We start from the raw sequence: 21,952 nt of genomic DNA, 5'->3' as shown, positions 1-21,952 counted from the left end.
GAATTGCCACTAGTTGGTGTAGACAATCTGAGCTAGAAGGAACAATGGTCTGACTCAGTATGAGGCAGTATTTACGTTCCTGTGCATACACCAACATTTCTAATACACACACATACCTCACCAATTTATTTTGATTGGTAGATCCCACCGTAGTGACTTTAACCAAGTGACTACATATATTCCTGAGCATTAAAAACTGACAACAGATGTGCTAAACCATGCATCCTATCCAGCTTAAGCTTGGGGGAAAGTAGGTTTGCCCAAATAAAGAAAAACTTACAGTGCTTCCAAATGTGATGACAACCTTGGGGTCTTTAATTTTTATTTATTTTTTCTCATATTTGCATACGTCTTCATAACTGATGCTCTCAAGGATTTCATACCTTGAAACAGACACTAAGAAGGAAGCAGTAACCTAAATAATTTTATTTTGATGCCTTAAATCAATAAGCATCATACTGAGACTCCATGTGCCTCATGTTAGCTACTGTTATTAAATTCAGTGCCGGCAACCACTCCCTCACTGTGTGAGAAAACAGAGAGCGGGCACTGACACACACCCACACAAAAGCAAAATGAGATTGCAATGTGCTAGAAGAGAAAAGCTTTTAAAAATATCAGCCAATTGCCACATCATCAGTTGGCAGTCTACCAGTACAAACATACCCAGTGCCACATGATTGTCCTTTTCTGACCAACATTCATTCTGGTTGTTGTGGCTTCAGAGGGGTGCCTTAAAATTCTGGAGCACACCGTTCGTTGTAATAATGGATGCTACACTCTTGGACTGGTCCCTGACAAGCACATCAGCACTGGGATTTTTACTGCTACCCTTGTTGAAGAGGATTTGGGGTTATGTTCTGTTTTAGGCAATGTCATCAGAGATACAGAGGCAAGGCAGAACTGCATTGGTACCCTGGCCAACTTTATGCAGGGTTTGGGCTGGAGACTCCATAAAAGCAAAGCTCAGAAGTGGTTTTAGCGACAGCCATGCTCAGATTGAACCTTACCTAGGAGGTGCAGATCTGTCTCAGTGCTAGCTCTGCCTTGAGTTATTCTTACTTATTAAAAGCTTATTCATTAAAAGGGGTTGACTCTGGGAAAACTGATACCACTGTGGCTTCTGAGATGGCGTTGTATGAGGCGTTGTATGCAACACAGTGTTCTCAGGTCAGAGAGATACGGGCACCTCTTATGCAAGTGCTTCCAGTTGGTTATGTACATTGGAGTGACCTGAAGACCATTCCCTTTCCCATTCCAAATCCTAGCCTCATCTCTTGAAAGAGAGTCTGACCCCAGGGTCATCATGACACTTTGGCTACAAATCACAAATGTTAATTTATTAGTATAGCAGTTAGAACATACATGTTTAATGGAAATAATTTTCCTTATGTATTGAAATAGCCCCAGTTATGTTTTCATTTTTTTTCTTAAGATGTGCAGTTTAAGCCATTTCGTAACAGAAAGGATTCTGATTTCAGGGACAGCCCAAGATGTTTCTCTGCCTGAAACAGAAAGGCAAATGCCACCTCCACACCCCACCTCACTCCAACCCATCTTCTCATACTCAAAGCTGGCTGGATTATTTTTGCATCTGAGACAGAAAATCCAACAAGCACTTCTCCCTGGATGTTATGATACAATTTTAATAAATTTGTTGCTCTTTCATAACACCAAAATCAGCTGCCTGAGGTGACCACCTCACACCTCCTAACGGTGCTGATATTTTAGATTGTTTCCTGATTCTTTCCCACAACCATTTCATAATGCATCTGGTAGTACTTGCTTTTTTATAAAATCACTGTGTTTATAGTGTTTATCATAAAGTATATCTTATATGTTCCCTAACTATAACGGATATCTCCCCAGCTGACTGTATTTACTTTCCCCACAAAAATGTATAATAAATGATCAGATTATTTTTAGGTGCTTTGTTCACTGTTGACATCTCAGCACTTTTATTTGATGACTAAAGAATAAAGGATGTTAACAATTTCTCTACACTTTTTATTTTGCAAATTACTTCAAAGTATAATGTTTGCCTTTAGGGAAAAGCAGAAGAAGCTTTGAAGGCATTTGAAGCATTAGTAAGCAAGTATCCCCAAAGTCCACGGGCAAGATATGGGAAAGCACAGGTAAAAACATGAACTAGGATATTATTTATTTATTTATATATATATATATAATTTATATTCCACCCTTCCTCCCAGAAGGAGCCCAAGGCGGCAAGCAAAAACACTAAAAGGACTTTAAAACAACTTAAAAACAAGAGACTATAAAACATATAAAAACAAAACATCTTTAAAAGCATATTAAAACAAACTGTCTTAAAAACATCTTAAAAAGCAGTTCCAGCACAGAGGCAGAGTGGGATAAAGTCTCTACTTAAAAAGCTTGTTCAAAGAGGAAGGTCTTCAGTAGGCACCAATAAGATAACAGAGATGGTGTCTGTCTAATATTTGGGGGAAAGGAATTCCAAAGTGTTGGTGCCACTACACTAAAGGTCCGCTTCCTATGTTGTGCGGAATGGACCTACTGGCAAGATGGTTTCTACAGGAGGCCCTCACCTGCAGAGCACAGTGATCGACTTGGTATATAAGGGGTAAGACCATCTTTCAGATATCCTGGTCCCAAGTGTAGAGGGTTTTGTACACCAAAAGTAGAACCTTGAACTTGGTCCGGTAGCTAGTGGGCAGCCAGTGCAATTATCTAAATGCTATTCTCTCAAAACAACCCTGGAGATAGGATCAGAACCACTGTAAAACAGTGCTGCAGATACCCATCTCACCAAGTCAGCTCAGAAGGATGCCATTGTATCAAAAGCCGCTGAGAGATCAAGTAAGGATAGCAGGGTTGCATTCCCCTGTCTTTCTTCCGATAAAGGTCATCCATCAGGGCTACCAAGGCTGATTCAATCTGGCCTTGACCCATTCCAATCTGGGTTAAGACAATCTGTTTCATCCAAGAGTACTTGCAATTGCTGCACCACAACCCTCGGTCATGTTCCCTAAAAAGGGAGTATTTGCAACCAGGCAGTAGTTGTCACAAACCACTGGGTCAAGGGTGGGCTTTTTCAGGAGTGGTCAGATCACCACTACTTTCAGGGTACCTCTTGTAAACACGTGTTGACCACACCCTGGATCCCCTTGGCCATATCTCCTTGGCAAGCTTTAATAAGCCAAGAGGGGCAAGGGTTGAGAGGACAAATTGCTGTATGGAAAGACAAACTGCCCAATTTTGTATATTTTTATTGTAAGTATATAGTAAATATTTATTCTAGGCCACAAATATAATTCTCAAGGATATGCACAATGGGAAACAGCCTCTGATTTCAAAATAATTGAGTGGTTTTATCTTTGTGGAACACAGAAAAAAATAAAAGACCATCCCACAAGATATAGTGAAAGGCTGTTTTAAATGTCCCAAGATATAGACCAAAGGCACATGATAACATAACCTTGCCAGACCACCTTGGTCTGGTGGATTTGGGAAACCACCTGACACCCACTGGCCATGTTGGCATGTCACGCTGCAGACAAACCATAGTTAGTTATATTAGCCTGTGTGCTGCACAGAATGGTGAAACAAACCACAGAATGGCTGGCTTAGTGTTAATGTGCCAACCAGCGCTTGTGGCTTGTTTCTTTCCAAACAAATAATGACAGGAAGCCAAATTTATTTGGGATAAACAATCCACCTGCACTGGTTTACAAGTAATGCTTAAGACAGCCACTCCATTCTTTGTTTTTCCACTCAAGAAAGAGAGGAGCAAAGCAGGGACTTGAACATGACTAGAACATAGTTTGTTGGCAGTGTTGCATGCAAACACGGCCACTGTATACCTTCTTGAGTTCTATGCTGAAAGAGAGGTGGGATATAAATGTAATAAAGAAATAAATTGTAATAATCAGGACTAGCCCCTCTAGGATGCACACCTTAATGTGGTGAGGGGTTTGAAAGTGTTGAAGAAGCTGAGAGCAATGCCGTTGGGAGTCTAGACCAAGAGGTTACACTCCTAGCAGGCGGAATGGTCAAAGCTGAGACACTAAGATGCATCCAAACTCAGAGGAAGGCAATGGTAAACCACCTCTGAATATCTCTTGCCATGAAAACCTTGTGAACAGAGTATCCAAAATGCAACACAAGATAGTGCTGAAAGATGAGATCCCCAGGTCAGAAGGCACTCACCGAGCTACTGGGGAAGAATAAAGGACAAGTACGAGTAGCACTGTGACTAATGATACAACTGGATCAAAGCCAAAAGGAAGCCCAGAGGCTGATGTGCACAGATATGAAAGGAGAGTCCGGAGTTGTACAACGCACACAATAGGAAGATAGAATGTGAGAAGCATAAACCAGGGAAAGTTAGAAATTGTCAAGCAAGAAATGGAACGTATTCACATTACAATACTTGGTGTGAGTGGATTAAAATGGACGGGAATGGGACGTTTTCAATCAGGCAACTACAAAATATTTTATGCAGGAAATGAGAAATTAAGAAGAAACAGGGTTGCTTTAATAATGAGAAGTGATGTAGCAAAACCAATAAGGAGCTACAATGCAAAGTCTGAGCAAGTTATATCAATGAGATTAAAAGGGAAACCTATTAACATAACCATCATCCAAATCTATGCTCCAACAGCAAATGCAGAAGAAGAGAAATTGGAGAGATTTTAGGCAGAAGTACAGGAAGAAATCGATCACACATGCAAACAAGATGTGATGATAATCATGGGGGACTGGAATGCAAAAGTAGGGAACAGAAGAAGTAGGAATTGTGGGGAAATGGGGCTTAGGAGACAGAAATGAAGCAGGAGAAAGACTTACTGAATTCTGTGAAGCCAATAATTTGTTTCTTGCGAACACAGTTTTTGAGCAACCGAAAAGATGGCTGTACATGTGTACATCACCAAATGGTCAATATAGGAATAAAATTGATTATATAATTGGCAGCAGAAGATGAAGTTCCATACGTTCTGCAAAAACAAGACCAGGAGCAGATTGCAGTACTGATCATGAACTGGTAATATTGAAAATCAGAGTAAAGCTAAAGAAGAAGAACAAAGCAATCATAAGGCCAAAATACAATTGAAATAACATCCCAGAAGAATAGAAAGATCAAATAAGGAACAGGTTTGAGGCTTTAAACTTAGTTGACAGAGAACCAGAAGAACTATGGAGTGAAGTCAGAGACATTATCAGGGAAGAATGCAAAAAGACAATACCTCTAATTAAAAAGAGAGAAAGACCTCAGTGGATAACTGAAGAAACTCTTTAAATGGTTAAAGAGAGTAGGAAAGCAAAAGCAAAAGGAGATAGAAACATGGTCAGAACCCTAAATGCAACAATACAGTGACTAGTACGTAGGGACAAAGAACTATTACAATAGTTATTGTATAGAACTAGAAGAGAACAACAGAAACAGTTGAACAAGAGCCCTATTCCAAAAGATTAGAGAAATGAAAGGGAAATTTAAACCAAGAGGAGGGATGTTGAATAATCAACAGGGGAACACACTGACTGACCAAGATGAAATAAAATAAAAGGAAATTGGAAGCAATACACTGAAGAACTCTATAAAAGAGATGGCAGGATGACAGATTCATTCACGGAGGAACCGTATGATGAAGAACCAGAAATTTTAGAATGTGAAGTGAAAGCTCCTCTTAAAATACTTGGAAGAAACAAATCACCAAGAACAGATGACATACCAATAGTGTTGCCACAAGCTCCTGAGAGTGAATCTGTCCAAATTTTGACAAAAATCTGTCAAGAAATATGGAAAACTAAACAATGGCCCACAGACTGGAAGTGTTCCATATACATCCCAATTCCAAAGAAAGGGGATCCCAGAGAATGCAGTAATTATTGATTGCCTTAATACCCCATGCAAGTAAAGTAATACTCAAGATTCTACAACAAAGACTCTTACCATATCTGGAGTGAGAAATGCCAGATGTCCAAGCTGCATTTAGAAAGGGAAGAGGCACCAGAGATCATATCACAAACATACATTGGATAATTGAATGGAGCAAGGAATTTCAGAAGAGTATCACCCTGTGCTTTATAGATTACAGCAAAACCTTTGACTGTGTAGATCATGAAAAACTATGGAATGCTTTAAAAGAAATGGGGGTGCCACAGCATCTGATTGTCCTGATGCACAACCTATACTCTGGATAAGAGCCTACTATAAGGACAGAATATGGAGAAATTGATTGGTTCCCCATCGGAAAGGGTGTGAGACGGGTGTATTTTATAACCCATGTATTTAATCTATACGCAGAACATATCATACGGAAAGCAGGATTGGACCAAGATGAAGGAGGTGTGAAAATTGGAGGGAGAAATATCAATAATTAAAGATATGCAGACAATACCATATTACTAGCAGAAACCAGTAATGATTTAAAACGAATGCTGATGAAAGTTAAAGAGGAAAGCACAAAAGCAGGACTACAGCTGAACATCAAGAAGACTAAAGTAATGACAACAGAAGGTTTATGTAACTTTAAAGTTGACAATGAGGACATTGAACTTGTCAAGGATTATCAATTCCTCGGCACAGTCATTAACCAAAATGGAGACAATAGTCAAGAAATCAGAAGAAGGCTAGGACTGGGGAGGGCAGCTATGAGAGAACTAGAAAAGGTCCTCAAATGTAAAGATGTATCACTGAACACTAAAGTCAGGATCATTCAGACCATGGTATTCCCAATCCCTATCTATGGATGTGAAAGTTGGACAGTGAAAAAAGTGGATAAGAGAAAAATCAACTCATTTGAAAGGTGGTGTTGGAGGAGAGCTTTGCGGATACCATGGACTGCGAAAAAGAGAAATAATTGGGTGTTAGAACAAATTAAACCAGAACTACCATTAGAAGTTGAAATGATGAAACTGAGGTTGTCATACTTTGGACACATAATGAGAAGACAGGATTCGCTAGAAAAGACAATAATGCTGGGAAAAACAGAAGGGAGTAGAAAAGAGGACGACCAAACAAGAGCTGGATTGATTCCATAAAGGAAGCTACAGACCTGAACTTTACAAGATCTGAACAGGGTGGTTCAGATGCTGTTGGAGATCGCTGATTCATAGGGTCACCATATGTCATAGTTGACTTGAAGGCACATAACAACAACAGCAATCAGGACTAGTAAAGTGAAAGTGAAGATAGCAATGATACACTTTATTTAATAGCCAATCTTTATTGTCACATTCGTTCCAAAATTTTGGCCATCCTAAATTTTATTTTTGTTTGTGTGAAACTCCTATAATAGGAAAATGCCTATTTCTAAACCCTTTTCTCTTTGTCTTCTGCTTTTGCATAGCAGTATTTATTTTTAAATAGAAGCTAAGTGGCTCCATTTGTTTTCAATGATTTATCTTTCTGTGGTTCATTAGGGGACAATGAAGGCAGAAACTGGACTGCTAATTTTTAGATGATTGAAGGTTTTTGAGAGAACATATTTTCTTTCAGGACTCATTCACATGGCCTTTTGCCTGATGGAGTTATTATTTTTACAGTAATAATTTACAACAGTTAGACAGGACATCACCAGTAATCAGGTGGATGAATCTTACACAAACAGTGCTCTGCTTCCACAAGGTTTCTCTGCCCAGTTCTTCACTTCCACTGCAGCCCATACGATTTGGGGGAGGGCCATTTCAGGGGTGCAGGAGCTGCAGAGGAAGAGTAGGAAAGAGAAAGATTTGCTGCATGAATGGCCTTCCACTCTCACAGCCACTGGGTACATCCCACAAATTTTAGTTGGTCTCAGCTGAGTTGATTATATGAAGACCAACTCACTACCACCATGTGCTAATGTGGACTAGGAATGTTTTTTTGTACCTTGATTGCATGGTACTGAGTATGTCTACTGAAATTCAGCTCAGAAAGTGGGCACCAGCAAAAGGTATGCACACTGCCAGCTTAGCAAAGCACTGATGAAAAGTGGCAAGGGCTGACTCAAAAATGCAGATACTGAGGGGTTAGGTGATCATGTGCATGATCTTACAAAAGTCTTGCAAAAGGGATCTCTTATTTAATGTTATTTGCAGTGCATAGTCGGGAAATGAAGAGGCAAGACAAGATGAAATGTGGGTAAATCAAGGGCCACGTTTATTGAAATAAAGCCAATTAAATGCTTGATTGCATAATAAATGATCTGCAGAGACAAGTGTGGGACCTAACACTTACCCAATCAGGCAAGGACACCCTGCCATGGGAAAAGGGGTGGTCCAAGCCCAATCCCCTTCTCCGGGCCCCATCCCCGCAGGGTGGTTAGGGAGGCCTTCCTGTTCCAGCCTCCCTCAGGGCTGCACAACTCTGAGTGGGTGTTACAGGTTAGCCCCAAAGGTGAGCCTTATCCTGCCAACCGGCTGCACAACCTAGAAGCCAGGCCTCAGAACCCACCAATCACCTTAAAGGGTGCCTAAGGGTGGTCACCAATCCCTATCCTGTGAAATTCCTGCACCTATCCACCAAACATGACCACATGAACCTATTTACAATATTAAATTACCAGGCCAGGCAACAAATCAGCCGAATCCCATTAAGCTGGAATAGCCAAAAAAGCAAGAGCCAATCAGCCAAATTAGTACAGTACAGGGGAGGCAAAAAACTTGTCCACAAACAAAGGCTGATGAGCTAAAAATTCCTACTTGGCCCCAAGGCAACCAGTTAAACTTGTACTGCCCTAAGGGAGGGTCGGTGGGCGTTGTGTCAGGCCAGAAAGATGCCGAGGGGAGGTGGAGCAGGGCTTAAATAGCTACCCTGCTCCATCCCCTATGTGACAGGCATGCGTGGCCATGCCACACCCAAAAGGAGAGAGGCTTTGAATCCATGCCAGATCTTCCCTGGCATGACTGGAAAGAACCAAAGGGCTGACTGAAAAATGCAGTTACTAAGGGGTCAGGTGATCATGTGAATGATCTTGCAAAAGGGATCTCTTATTTAATGTTATTTTCCTCTGAGGTGTGAAAACTATTGATGGTTAAGTATTCCTTAATCCAAGCACTGATTTGTTCATGTTCCTTTAACTGCCAACCTCTTCTGAAAGAAGGGAGTGGGGGTGATCTAACATAACACTACTTTCATGAAGAGAAGAGGCTAGGTGCCTCCTCCCTTTTCTCCCTTGGATGCCTTTTAGCTTCTTGTGTTACATGTGATTCAGCAGTGGCATTCCCAGTGATTTGTGCTAACATAACCCATATTTTTTAGCCTTAAAATGATATGAGTACACACCATAATCAACTTACTTAAAATTACATGATGGAAATGTGGGGGTCTTAATTTCTTTAATAGATAGCAGCAGTCTAAAAATTAAAAAGCTGGCAGACTTCACCTTTATAACCCTTTATTAAAGCAAATTTCTATTAAAACTTCCCATTCAGTAAAGTCATTCCCCTATAACTGAAGTGAAAAAGATTTATACTACCTTTGAACAAATACTCTGTGGGTAATTTATGGCTCATGATTTGGTGATTCCACAATCAAAAAATATTGAAGGCATCTCAGAAGATAGTCAGGGAAACACCTGCTTTGAGAAGGCATTTACCTTTTCAAGTGAGTGTTGTGATTGACTATGTAGAGGCTGTTTGCTAGGTGTTAAAATATTTTTCCATATTCCTTGCTGTACTTTTTGGTGCTTGTAACAAATTTATAGCTTGAAAACTTTTATACATTTGTACAATCCGGAGTTATGCATCTTTTCCCATTCATTTCAACTCCTTTTTCCAAATCGCAGTCAAACCACCACTAATTGAGTAAAATATGTTCTAAACAAACAAAATGTTAAGTGGTCACTTAGGGTCTGATGAATGCTTTATGGTCACACACAGAGTGAGGATGACTTGGCTGAGAAAGTGAGAAGCAATGAAATACTACAACAATCTATCAGTACCTATGGGGAGGTGGCTAGTCTACCAAATGTCCCTGATGATCTGATAAAACTAACTCTGACACGACGGGCAGATCGGGAGCAGTTTCTTGGTAAGGCTATCAAATCTGTATTAACTAGTTGGTCAAATAGGTTTTAAAGGAGAGGAGTTCTGCATATTTTAATCTAAGTCTGCTTTATGAATTTTGATGTTGAATATTCTACAGATATTTCTCAATTGCCTGAATATTCTTTCAAATGATGTCTGTCTGAATTTAACAATGATAATTTAGTTTTAGTATCCTGGTGGGGTTTTTTTTTTTGCAGTGTTTGATCATTCATATGCAAAAGTGTTTAGAATTTGACTGTATTGATTACTGATGCACAGTAGTATATCACAGTTGTTTTACATTGGTGTCTGCTATGCAACCACAGGGTATTTGCCACAGAAGCATGTTGAGAGGATTCTGGGCCATGTTCTAGGGTGCACACAGTTCACAGGGGGCAATATTGTACTAACTGATATCCATTGTAAACTGAGTGTGTGTGTGTCCGTACCTGTTGTAAAGGAAAGTCTATAGCGATGGGTATCCTAATAAATATTCAAAAAAGTCAAGGTTTCCAGGAAGATGGCTTAAAAACCACTGGTGCATCATATTTGATATTATTTGATAGGTAGTATACAATAATATTGGATATTAGATCATATTTGATAGCTAACATAGAATTATACTTGTTTTATAGCATTTGGCAGATAACATGCAATGCAATATTTTCATTTTACAATTAGCAGTTTATGAGATTTTACGTTTGTTTTGATATTGGGAAAGCTTTAATCAAGAAACAGTAAGAAATCCAAAGCATTTAAATTTCATATTTTGAGTTTAAAATGTTCCATGTAAATTCAAATTTTACTTTTCAATTTCTCATTCAAAAACAGTGTCTGGCAAAATTGGAATATTCACTGAATTTCAAATATATGTGAATATTCATTTTGGATCTAGTTAAAGGTACTTATTAGCACACTTAAACCCTGGACCTGCTTGCTAGTAATTTAACAGGCCTCATCCACTCTGGAGGGACTGTCAAAAGGTGTTATTTATTTGAATCTCAGTTGAGCAGTAGCTCCCAAACTGTGTGCCAGCACAGTGCATGGTAATTTTTATGAAAAATCTTGTATTCATGGTATTGCCTTCATAAGTCACTGCTCTGGGCTTCTGAGCATTTTAGAAAAATAGCTCGTGCAGAAACCAAGGATGCAGGTTGCTATACAGCAGCCTTCCCCATCCTTGAGTCCTTAGACTACAGTTCCCATCACTGACCATTGGCCATGCTGGCTGGTGTTGTGGCAATTGAAGTCCAACAACGTCTGAGGACCCAAGACTGGATAAGGCTGATCTAGGGGCTTTAACTTTCACATAGAAATAATTATTTGGCTATAATAGGTAAGTGTGGATCCAAGTTTAAATAAGATAAAAATGCGTGCCTCGGCTCTCAGAAGTTTGGATGACACTGCAGTATAGGATACAAGATACACTGTATGACTGTGGTGCATTTGGAAACTTGACAGAATAGCCCTTTCTTAAACTCCATATAAAGGAATATATGAGTAGAGGCATGCAAGTCAGTGACCTTGTGTATTATGTTCTATACAGTTGTTTTGTCAACACAAAGAGAATTGCAGGGGAATAAGCCCCAACAAAATTCCATACTGCACAAAAAAATTGGGTACAATATTTTAGAGACCAAATTTATTCAACTCCAACCTTAATTGCTCCAAACACCTATCAATCTGATTTAAAGTTTCTACTACGATTGCAGTCCAAAACAAACTAGGAAGTATGTCTCATTGAACAAAATGAGACTTGCTTCTGAGTAAACATGCATAGGATTCCACTGCACAACATTGATATCCCATTGACCTCATCTACTTTCTCCACAGATGCGCATTGGTCTTATATCAGCACATTCTGTTTCTATCATGTTGTTCCCATTGCTGAGCAGAAAGTTCCATCAGTAGTACATTTTGGGTCTGCTGAGAGGACACTTCACATGCTTGCAGGAATTCTTGCCGGAGGGCCATATGGCTGGCCCATCTGGTCTTAGCACCATAGATGGCCTGAATCATGTGCTGTCTATTTTTTCATATTATATACGGTGACAAATAGAACATTTAAAGATATTAGGGGGCTCTGCCCCCTACTCACTTTGTTCACCAACCCCCCAACACACACACCAGGCACCCCCTAACACTCCACAGGCACCTCCAAACACACGCGTGCACACATACACACACACACAAGAGAATCTCCAAAATACACACACTCGCAGATGCCCCAAGGCGTCCCACTCCCCTCCACATCGCCCCTTGTAATCCCCCCTCCCAATGCCTTCAGGCATTGGTACATGCCGGCTGACATGGACACACTGACACTCCTTGCATTTTCCTGCACTGGGTCACTGCCACTGCTGCTACCCCACACTGCTGCTGGCCCTCAACCAATGGCACCACTGCACAGCTCTACACAGTGTGCCTAGGCTACCTTTCCACCTAGGGTGTTTATCTGCCTCAGCTACCTCCCTATCTAGGGTGTGTGCCTGCTGTGCAGACTGCCGCTGCCACCACTTACTCCAGGCCACTCATTCTACCTCCGGCCACTTACCTGGTTTTTTTTCACACCTGCCCACTCACCTATCTCACCCTGCACCTGGCCACCCTGCTCACTTGCCCACCCTCCTGCTTCCCTCACACCCTTGCGTCACTTGCCACCCTGCTGCCACACCCTGCCCGCTCGTGATGTTGCATGACGGCATGACAGCTTAGGAAAATATTATATAGTTAGATTAGATATTTCTCCACAGCTTTTTGCATAAGAGCTGATTACTACTACTATTATCCTGCTCAGCACTATGTTCTAAATACTTGCATATGAAAAACACTAGGTCAAGGATATCTTATTTATGTAATGCATTTGTATACCACACATATACAGTAATTTGGTTCCCTAACAGTCATATTGCATATAGAGCGACATAGTACAGTATGCAGAAATAGCAAAGATGACACTTGTCCAAATTGATCCGCCGGGACCTTGACTCCATTATTGTAGCAGTTGATCCTAATGAGGTATCCAGAGCACAGTCTTGTCCTGTTTTATTGGATGAGTTTCAGTTGGTACAGCTCGAGGATGTGGACAAGGTGCTTGGACAGGTGCGGGCGACCACTTCTGCTCTGGATCCTTGCCCCTCATGGCTAATAAAAGCTAGCAGGAATGGAACAGCCGGCTGGGCCAAGGAGGTGATTAATGCCTCTTTACGAGAGGGAGTGGTCCCACCCTGCCTGAAACAGGTGGTGGTGAGACCGCTCCTAAAAAAATCCTCCTTGGACCCTGATAATTTGGACAACTATAGGCCAGTAGCAAATGTCCCATTCCTGGGCAAGGTTCTAGAGCGTGTGGTCGCTCGCCAACTCCAGGCTCTCTTGGATGAAACTGATTATCTAGACCCATTTCAATCGGGCTTTCGGCCGGGGTTTGGTACAGAAACGGCCTTGGTCGCCCTGTATGATGACCTCTGTCGGGAGAAAGACAGAGGGAGTGTAACTCTGTTGGTTCTCCTTGATCTCTCAGCGGCGTTTGATACCATCGACCATGGTATCCTTCTGGAGCGACTTACGGATTTAGGAGTGGGAGGCACTGCTTGGCGGTGGCTCTGCTCCTATCTCGGGAATCGTCTCCAGAAGGTGATGCTGGGGGAACATTACTCGAGTCCCTGGGTACTCCAATATGGGGTCCCGCAGGGTTCAGTTCTGTCCCCCATGCTTTTTAATATCTATATGAAGCCGCTGGGTGAGGTCATCAGGAGTTTTGGAGTGCGTTTCCAGCAATATGCTGATGATACGCAGTTCTACTACTCCTTTTCATCTTCCTCAGGTGAGGATGTTGATGTACTAGACCGCTGCCTGGCCGCGATAATGGGCTGGATGAGAGCTAATAAACTGAAACTCAATCCTAACAAGACTGAGATGCTGTTGGTGGGAGGACCCTCTGCCCAGATGGTTGACGTTCGACCTGTCCTAGATGGGGTTACACTCCCCCTAAAGGAACAGGTACGTAGTTTGGGGGTCTTATTAGATCCGCTTCTGTCACTTGAGGCTCAGGTAGCCTCGGTGGCACGGAATGCATTCTACCAGCTCCGGCTGGTAGCCCAACTACGACCCTATTTGAGCAAGGAGCATCTTGCCTCAGTTATCCATGCTATGGTAACCTCTAGATTGGACTACTGTAATGCACTCTACGTGGGGCTACCTATGAAGACGGTTCGGAAACTTCAGCTAGTGCAAAATGCTGCGGCCAGAGTTCTCACTGGGACAAAGAAATTTGACCATATAACACCTGTCCTGCGCAGCTGCACTGGCTACCGATATGTTTCCGGGCCAGATTCAAAGTGTTGGTTCTTACCTATAAAGCCCTAAACGGCATCGGACCGCAATACCTGATGGAGCGCCTCTCTCGCTATGTACCTACCCGTTCACTACGCTCGACGTCGAAGGCCCTTCTCCGGGTCCCAACCCATAAAGAGGCCCGGAGATCAACAACTAGATCTAGGGCCTTCTCGGTGGTGGCCCCCGAACTATGGAATGCCCTCCCAGACGAGATACGCCTGGCGCCTTCTCTGTTATCTTTTCGGCGCCAGGTAAAAACTTACCTTTTCGCCCAGGCTTTTTAAATTTTGTAAATTTTTAAATATTTTAATTTAACATTTTAAACTTAATATGATCTTAATTTAAATCTCAATGGCAATTTTATTAATGTTTTATAATTGTACTATATATATATATATTTTCCACACTTGCTCATATTTTAATTGTGATTTTATTTGTTGTACACCGCCCTGAGAGCTTTCTGCTATAGGGCGGTCTAGAAATGTAATTAAATAAATAAATAAATAAATACAGCTGTGGTTGCCAGCATTCAGCCCACAGAATCAAATTATATTGTACAGATCACAGATGTGCTTGTACAAAAAACAACAACACTATGCATAACCATATTTGTGTTTCAATTTGTGTGGTCTCTTCCCAGTGGCATTAAATTACAGGCAGAACTTGAAAAGATACAAAATTGGGGTCTTCCAGGCCCCTGGAAAGGATAGTGACAGAGGCATTCTAGAATGGTTTGACAATATAGGAGATAAAATGCCTCTAAGCAAATATTGTTAGCAATTGTCTTCCTGTGAGCCTGGAAGACTGATTTTTTTTACTTGAATAAATTGCAGTTTATTTATACCCATCATTTATTCAATTGAACAAAGACCAGCAGTTTGAACTTTATTGCTTTAATGAATTGGAGATTAATTGTGGGCATATCTATCCAGCACTATAAACCCCCTTAGCATCACTGTCCAAAAATGGCTATGATATGAGGAATGCTATGATTGTCCACAAGAGGTCACCATTAGACTGGATGATGCATCCCACCAGCTTACTTTTCTAAGGCATATCTTTTAAAATCAGTAGTAAAAGCAATAAGTGAATAAAATATTCATATGTTTTTACACACCATGTTTAGTAATACACACTTTTGTATATCTTCATAATCTGAACCCATTTAACAGCTAAATCTACTGGGTGGTATTCAATGCTTGTTCTACTAAGAGTAGAATTTAATATATACATGACTAAATTAGGGTCATTAGTTTCAGTTGATCTACTCTGGGTAGGACTTAGTTGAACAGAACCCACTGTATCCCAGGGATTATCCTCTCCAAGTGTTGTTGGACTCCAACTACCATTAGCCTCAATCAGGATGGCTACTGGGCAGACATAACGGCAGCTGTAGTCCAACAACTTGGCTACCTCACTGTATACCAAACCACTGCTACTTTTGTAACCAAGTTGTTTATTTTGTCCAATTAAATTAGGTCGCATGAGAGGCTCACTGGTTACACTACAGAAACTAGTTAGTCTGTTTCCTAATGATACTTCTTTCAAGAACAATCTAGGAGTGGGTTACCTTTTGATTGGAGACAACAACAATGCCAAGAGGGTTTATGAGGAGGTGAGTGTCTATTAAGAATATGTAAACATTTTTAAATATTAGTGATTAAACATAATAACCACACAATTTTGAAAAATAATAACATTATATACCTTCCTCTTATAGCATGGGTGGTAAACCAGCCCACATAAAAATTGGCCACCTCTTTTCCTTCTGCAAAGGTCCGTTGTTGGGTGATCTTACCAACCAGGAAGGAGTATTCACACAGCCCAGCACTATGATGGAGAAATCACCCCATCACAGCAGTGAACCTCTCTGCACAACCAGTGCTATAATGGCATTTCAGAACACGGTGATGGGGATGAGTGTGAGGGGTGTGTGTGTGTGAGACAGAGAGAGAGAGACTTGCATGTGTGTGTGTGAGAGAGAGACACATATATGTGCAGAGTGTGTGATCTGTATATGTCTTTAAACTGAATCCTAAGGGGGAGGGAGATGTAAACTTGGTGGTAATGACTAATGAAGGCTTGTGCACAGTAATTGGAACAGAGAGATCGGCTCTAATAGGGCCCAGTAACAGTCCTCAGAAAAATGTAGTAAGGAAGCCAAGCCACAAATCACATGGTTTTCTATGTCTGTATACTAATGCGCAGAGTATGGGAAACAAGCAGGACAAACTTGTACTCTTAATACAGGAGGGCAATTATGCCTTGATAGGTATAACTGAAACTTGGTGGGATGACTCCCATGACTGGAATACAGCAATTGAAGGATATAACTTGTTCAAAAAGAACAAAAAGAATATAAAGGGAGGTGGAGTCGCACTAGATGTTAAAAATATATATCTCTGCACAGAAATACAGGAAGATGAGCTTGGTGGCTCCACTGAGAGTATCTGGATTAAAATTAATGGGGCAAGTAACAAAAGGAATGTGGTGCTTGGAGTCTACTACCGACCACCCAATCAAGGAGAAGACGAGAATGTAACTTTTGAAAAGCAAATTGCCAATGTTTTGAGGAGGCGTGATGTAGTAGTAATGGGGGACTTCAATTATCCCGATATCTGTTGGGAGACAAATTCTGCCAAACACAGCCCCTCCAAGAAATTTCTGACTTGTGTTGGAGATACCTTTCTCCTACAGAAAGTGGAGGAAGCAACTCGAGGATCAGCTATCCTGGATTTGATTCTAACCAATAGAGATGATTTGGTGGATGAAGTGGCAGTTACGGGAACTCTGGGGGAAAGTGACCACACCATTCTTGAATTCTTGATTTTAACAGGAGCAAAAGCTGAGAGAAGCCATACGCGCACCCTGGACTTCAGGAAAGCTGATTTTAACAAACTCAGAACAATTGTAAGTACGGTTCCATGGCAAGCCACCCTAATGAGAAAAGGAGTCCAAGATGGATGGGAGTTTCTAAAAAATGAAATTCTAAAAGCACAATGGCAAGCAATTCCAACAAGGAAAAAAGGGGGGAAACAGCAGAAGAAGCCAATGTGGCTTCAGAAAAAGCTTAGAGATGATCTGAAAACAAAAAAGGACACATACAGAAAGTGGAAAGAAGGCCAGGCCACAAAGGAAGAGTACAGGCAGGTTTCACAGAATTGCCGGGATGGCATCAGGAAGGCTAAACCTGAGAATGAGCTGAGGTTAGCGAGGGATGCTAAAAGCAACAAAAAAGCTTTCTTCAGGTACGTCCATAGTAAAAGACAGAGAAAAGAAATGGTGGCACAGCTACTCAATGAGGATGGCAAAATGATAGCAGATGACAAAGAAAAGGCAGAAGTGCCCAGTTCCTATTTTGGCTCAGTCTTCTCCCAAAAAAGGGTCCATGACCCTCCCGGGAAACATGAAGTAAAAGGGGCAGGATTGGAGCTTGAGATTGATAGAGAAATGGTCAAGGAATACCTAATCACTTTGAATGAGTTCAAATCGGCAGGACCCGATAAACTGCATCCTAGAGTATTGAAGGAACTGGCTGAAGAACTCTCAGTACTGCTGTTTATTATATTTGCGAAATCATGGAGGTCTGGTGAAGTGCCGGATGACTGAAGAAGAGCTAATGTTGTTCCTATCTTCAAAAAGGGCAAAAAGGAGGAACCGGGGAACTACAGAATAGTCAGCCTAACATCAATCCCTGGAAAAACTCTGGAGCAGATTATAAAGCAGCCAATCTGTAAATACCTTGAAAACAATGCAGTGATTACTAGGAGCCAACATGGATTTATGAAGAACAAATCCTGCCAAAATAATCTTATCTCATTTTTTGATCGGGTGACCTCCTTTGTAGACTGTGGGAATGCTGTGGACATAATATATCTCGACTTCAGCAAAGCTTTTGACAAAGTGTCCCATGATATTCTGATTAGCAAGCTAGCTAAATGTGGGCTGGATGGAACAACTATCAGGTGGATCCACAGTTGGCTCCAGAATCTTACTCAGAGTGCTTATCAATGGTTCCTTCTCAAACTGGGTAGAAGTAACGAGTGGGGTACCACAGGGATTGGTCCTGGGCCCAGTGCTCTTCAACATTTTTATTAATGACTTGGATGAGGAGGTACAGAGCATGCTTATCAAATTTGCAGATGATACAAAATTGGGGGGCACAGCTAATACCGTGGAAGACAAACAAAATTCAAAGGGACCTTGATAGGCTGGAGCATTGGGCTGAAAACAATAGAATGAAATTCAACAGGGATAAATGCAAAGTTCTACACTTAGGAAAAAGGAACCAAATGCACAGTTATAAGATGGGGGATACTTGGCTCAGCAATACGACATGTGAGGAGGATTTTGGAATTGTTGTTGATCACAAGCTGAATATGAGCCAACAGTGTGATGTGGCTGCAAAAAAAGGCAAATGCAATATTAGGCTGCATTAACAGAAGTATAGTTTCCAAATCATGTGAAGTATTAGTTCCCCTCTATTCAGCACTGGTTAGGCCTCATTTTGAGTACTATGTCCAGTTCTGGTCTCTGCACTTCAAGAAGGATGCTGACAAACTGGAACGGGTTTAGAGGAGGGCAACAAGGATGATCAGGGGACTGGAAACAAAGTCGTATGAGGAGAGACTGAAAGAACTGGGCCTGTTTAGCCTGGAGAAGAGAAGACTGAGGGGAGATATGATAGCACTCTTCAAGTACATGAAAGGTTGTCACACAGAGGAGGGAGGGCCGGGATCTCTTCTTGATCATCCCAGAGTGCAGGACACGGAATAATGGGCTCAAGTTGCAGGAAGCCAGATTTCGACTGAACATCAGGAAAAACTTCCTAACTGTTAGAGCCATACGACAATGGAACCAATTACCTAGAGAGGTAGTGGGCTCTCCGACACTGGACAGAGGCAGCTGGACAACCATCTGTCAGGAATGCTTTGATTTGGATTTCTGCATTGAGCAGGGGGTTGGACTCGATGGCCTTTTAGGCTCCTTCCAACTCTACTATTCTATGATTCTATGTACTTGCTCTGTACTTGCTCTGTGTATATGATAACGTGTGCATTGGCAATGCCCACTAATGGTATGCAGCCCTTACATTGATTGGCTCACTGTCAATGTGGCCCTTGGGCCAAAAAGGCTTAGCCACCCCTGCCTGTATAGATTATTATGCCCTCATTTTCACAAATCCAAATACATATTTCCTCTTACAGTTGGGCTAAAGCATGGATAGGCTATCTGGTTTCCTTGTTGTACAGGGTTTCTCTGACTGTATTTTCTTGTTTGAACACAAAATGCTTGGCTTTTTTCTTCTAGTTATTCTTCCCTCCTTAGTAGATTTGTAGGAAATTCCTGCACCTTCACTTCCCCTTCTCTCTCCTGGACTCCATTAATAAAAGGTTAGCACTAGAATGAGGAGAAGTTGTGGGTCAGCAGTAGGAATAACTTTTCAGAAATCACTGTGTTCATGGTTGACCTATTTTTTTTCCAGCAGCTTAGGCATGTTGAATATTTTTTTATTCTGTCACCACCACCATCACCTTCAACAATGAACATAAAAAGTGAAGTTTCAATCAATAATTTTATGTCTGTAGCTGGAATTCAGCCCGATGGGAAACTTGCCCTTTTGGGGGGAACTATTTTATCAGACCTTCCACCGTATCACAGTTTGAAGGCAGCATCAAGAAAGGGATAGCATTTCATTTTTTTCCCCCATTAGATGTTTTCCCTTTAAATCTACTAGTCTGGAACTGAGACACAATATGTTAAATCTGGGCTTTGTATTAATCAAAGCTACTTTTATTTTCAAAGAGCAATAGATCTTGGTTTAACTTTCTTCAAGGCAAATTTTGAAGGCAAATTTTCTCTCCCATTTTATGCCACACATAGACTAGTGTTCTGAGCTCAGTCTGAACTCTGCATTAATTATTGTTTAATGGCTAAAGGTGGGATGGTAACAAGGAAGAATTCTCTTCCCTCCACACCCCACAGTTCTGTGAACTAATTCAACATTCTTTTTATAAAAATCATTGTGCAAATATTGAAGCTGACATCTGAATTGTTGTTTAAGAATGAGGGCTGAACCGTAGATATCAGCACAGCTTCTTCTCCACAGCTGAGGCTGGAATTGCACCTTATATGCCACATGGAAATGTTGCCAAAAACAGTCCCCCTGTGTTTGAATTCTCCCTCTCTGCTCCATAACTTTTAGGATCACTTAGCCCAGCGGATGCCTTCTAGATGTTTTTAACTACAACTCCCATCAGCCCTAACCATTGGCCATGCTGGTTGGGGCTGGTGGTAGTCCAAAATGTCTGGAGGGCACCAAGTTGGGGAAGGCTGATGTAGTCTATACATGATGTTACCAAGCTGTGAATTTCTGTGCCTCCACTGTGGGAGCCAATAACGTGGAGAGGCAACCGGAAGTCACATAACGTGATGACCCCACAACATAGGGACATGTTCCAAAATGTTAAAGAAGAAAGGTGAAGTCGGTTTTACAACATTCCTATGTAACCCTATCCTGAATGACTGAGCTGAATTAGTCCATTTGTTTGGATATGTCTGGTTATTTCCTCCGTATGTAGAATGGCAAGTGTAGCCAAATAAATGTATAGAACATTCTCCCCCATCCTGGTGCCCTGGAGAGTAACAGATTGGGGGAGACTGGTAAAAAAGACTGGGAAGAAGAAAACAATAACCTAATCTACAGTAAATTAGTAGTATGGAGCCATGGTATGTTATCATGACATATGCTGACACTCCTAAGTGCAAAAACAAAATTAGTTTAGATGGAATTGTGATATAGGCTTGTGGAACATAAACATATGTTTTCACACTGAGTTTAAACTTTTGCTTAGCCCAGCCTCAACAGTTAAATACCCACTTGGTATTTTATGGGCTTTGGGGATATGAGGTTCAGAATCTTGGTTTATAAACTGAAGGGATCCCACAGTACAAAGGAATCTGCTGCATGACCTTGCAGGGGAGAGGAGAGGAGTGGGAGTGGAACTGTAGCCACACATGTCTGATAATGTCTGATATAAACCCTTGGCTGGCCAATAGAGAATTAGGTGCTTCTAGACCACTGATGGAAAGAAATTCTGGTTTTGAGCCAAGAACCCCTAACACAGCCTTTCCCAACCAGTGTGCCTCCAGATGTTGTTGGACCACAACTCCCATCTTTCCTGACCATTGGCAATGCTGGCTGAGGCTGATCGGAGTTGTGGTCCAACAACATCTGGAGGCACACTGGTTGGGAAAGGCTGCCCTAACATATAGGTAGGGCTGTGTAAGCAATTCAAATTATTGTAAAGGTAGAGCTCTAATTATGCTTTGTTTTGCTGTCCCACAGGTTTTGAGCCTGGCTCCTAATGATGGCTTTGCTAAAGTGCATTATGGCTTCATCCTGAAGGCAGAGAACAAGATTGCAGAAAGCATTCCCTATTTAAAAGTAATATTTACATTAGGCTGTCTCTGTTTTTCTTCTTTTGGAAAGCACAATGAACTGGGGGAAATTACAGAATCAAAATTGCACAATTTAAGATTGAAGGTTTGAAAAACCTATGTCAGTCCATCTCCTGGCATAAATATGTGAACTCTCTTTTTTCAACACGGGGCTTTATATATATAT

The 21,952-nt window shown here is 41.3% G+C and overlaps 1 protein-coding gene across 9 annotated transcripts in view; it reads left to right on the top strand.

Annotated features, from left to right (window-relative positions):
* ASPH (aspartate beta-hydroxylase) overlaps positions 1-21,952 on the top strand; it is a 169,516-nt gene that overhangs the window by 116,716 nt on the left and 30,848 nt on the right. For all 9 annotated transcript variants that reach the window (XM_061599800.1, XM_061599833.1, XM_061599809.1 and 6 more), the window contains 4 exons: positions 2,049-2,135; positions 9,844-9,994; positions 15,804-15,940; positions 21,674-21,772. In XM_061599800.1, coding sequence (XP_061455784.1) covers positions 2,049-2,135; positions 9,844-9,994; positions 15,804-15,940; positions 21,674-21,772 — 474 coding nt within the window. The remainder of the gene's footprint in view (positions 1-2,048; positions 2,136-9,843; positions 9,995-15,803; positions 15,941-21,673; positions 21,773-21,952) is intronic.

This window comes from Rhineura floridana, chromosome 1 (genome assembly GCF_030035675.1).
Source record: "Rhineura floridana isolate rRhiFlo1 chromosome 1, rRhiFlo1.hap2, whole genome shotgun sequence".
Lineage (NCBI taxonomy): Eukaryota > Metazoa > Chordata > Lepidosauria > Squamata > Rhineuridae > Rhineura > Rhineura floridana.
This window is presented reverse-complemented; position numbering and strand designations above follow the sequence as displayed.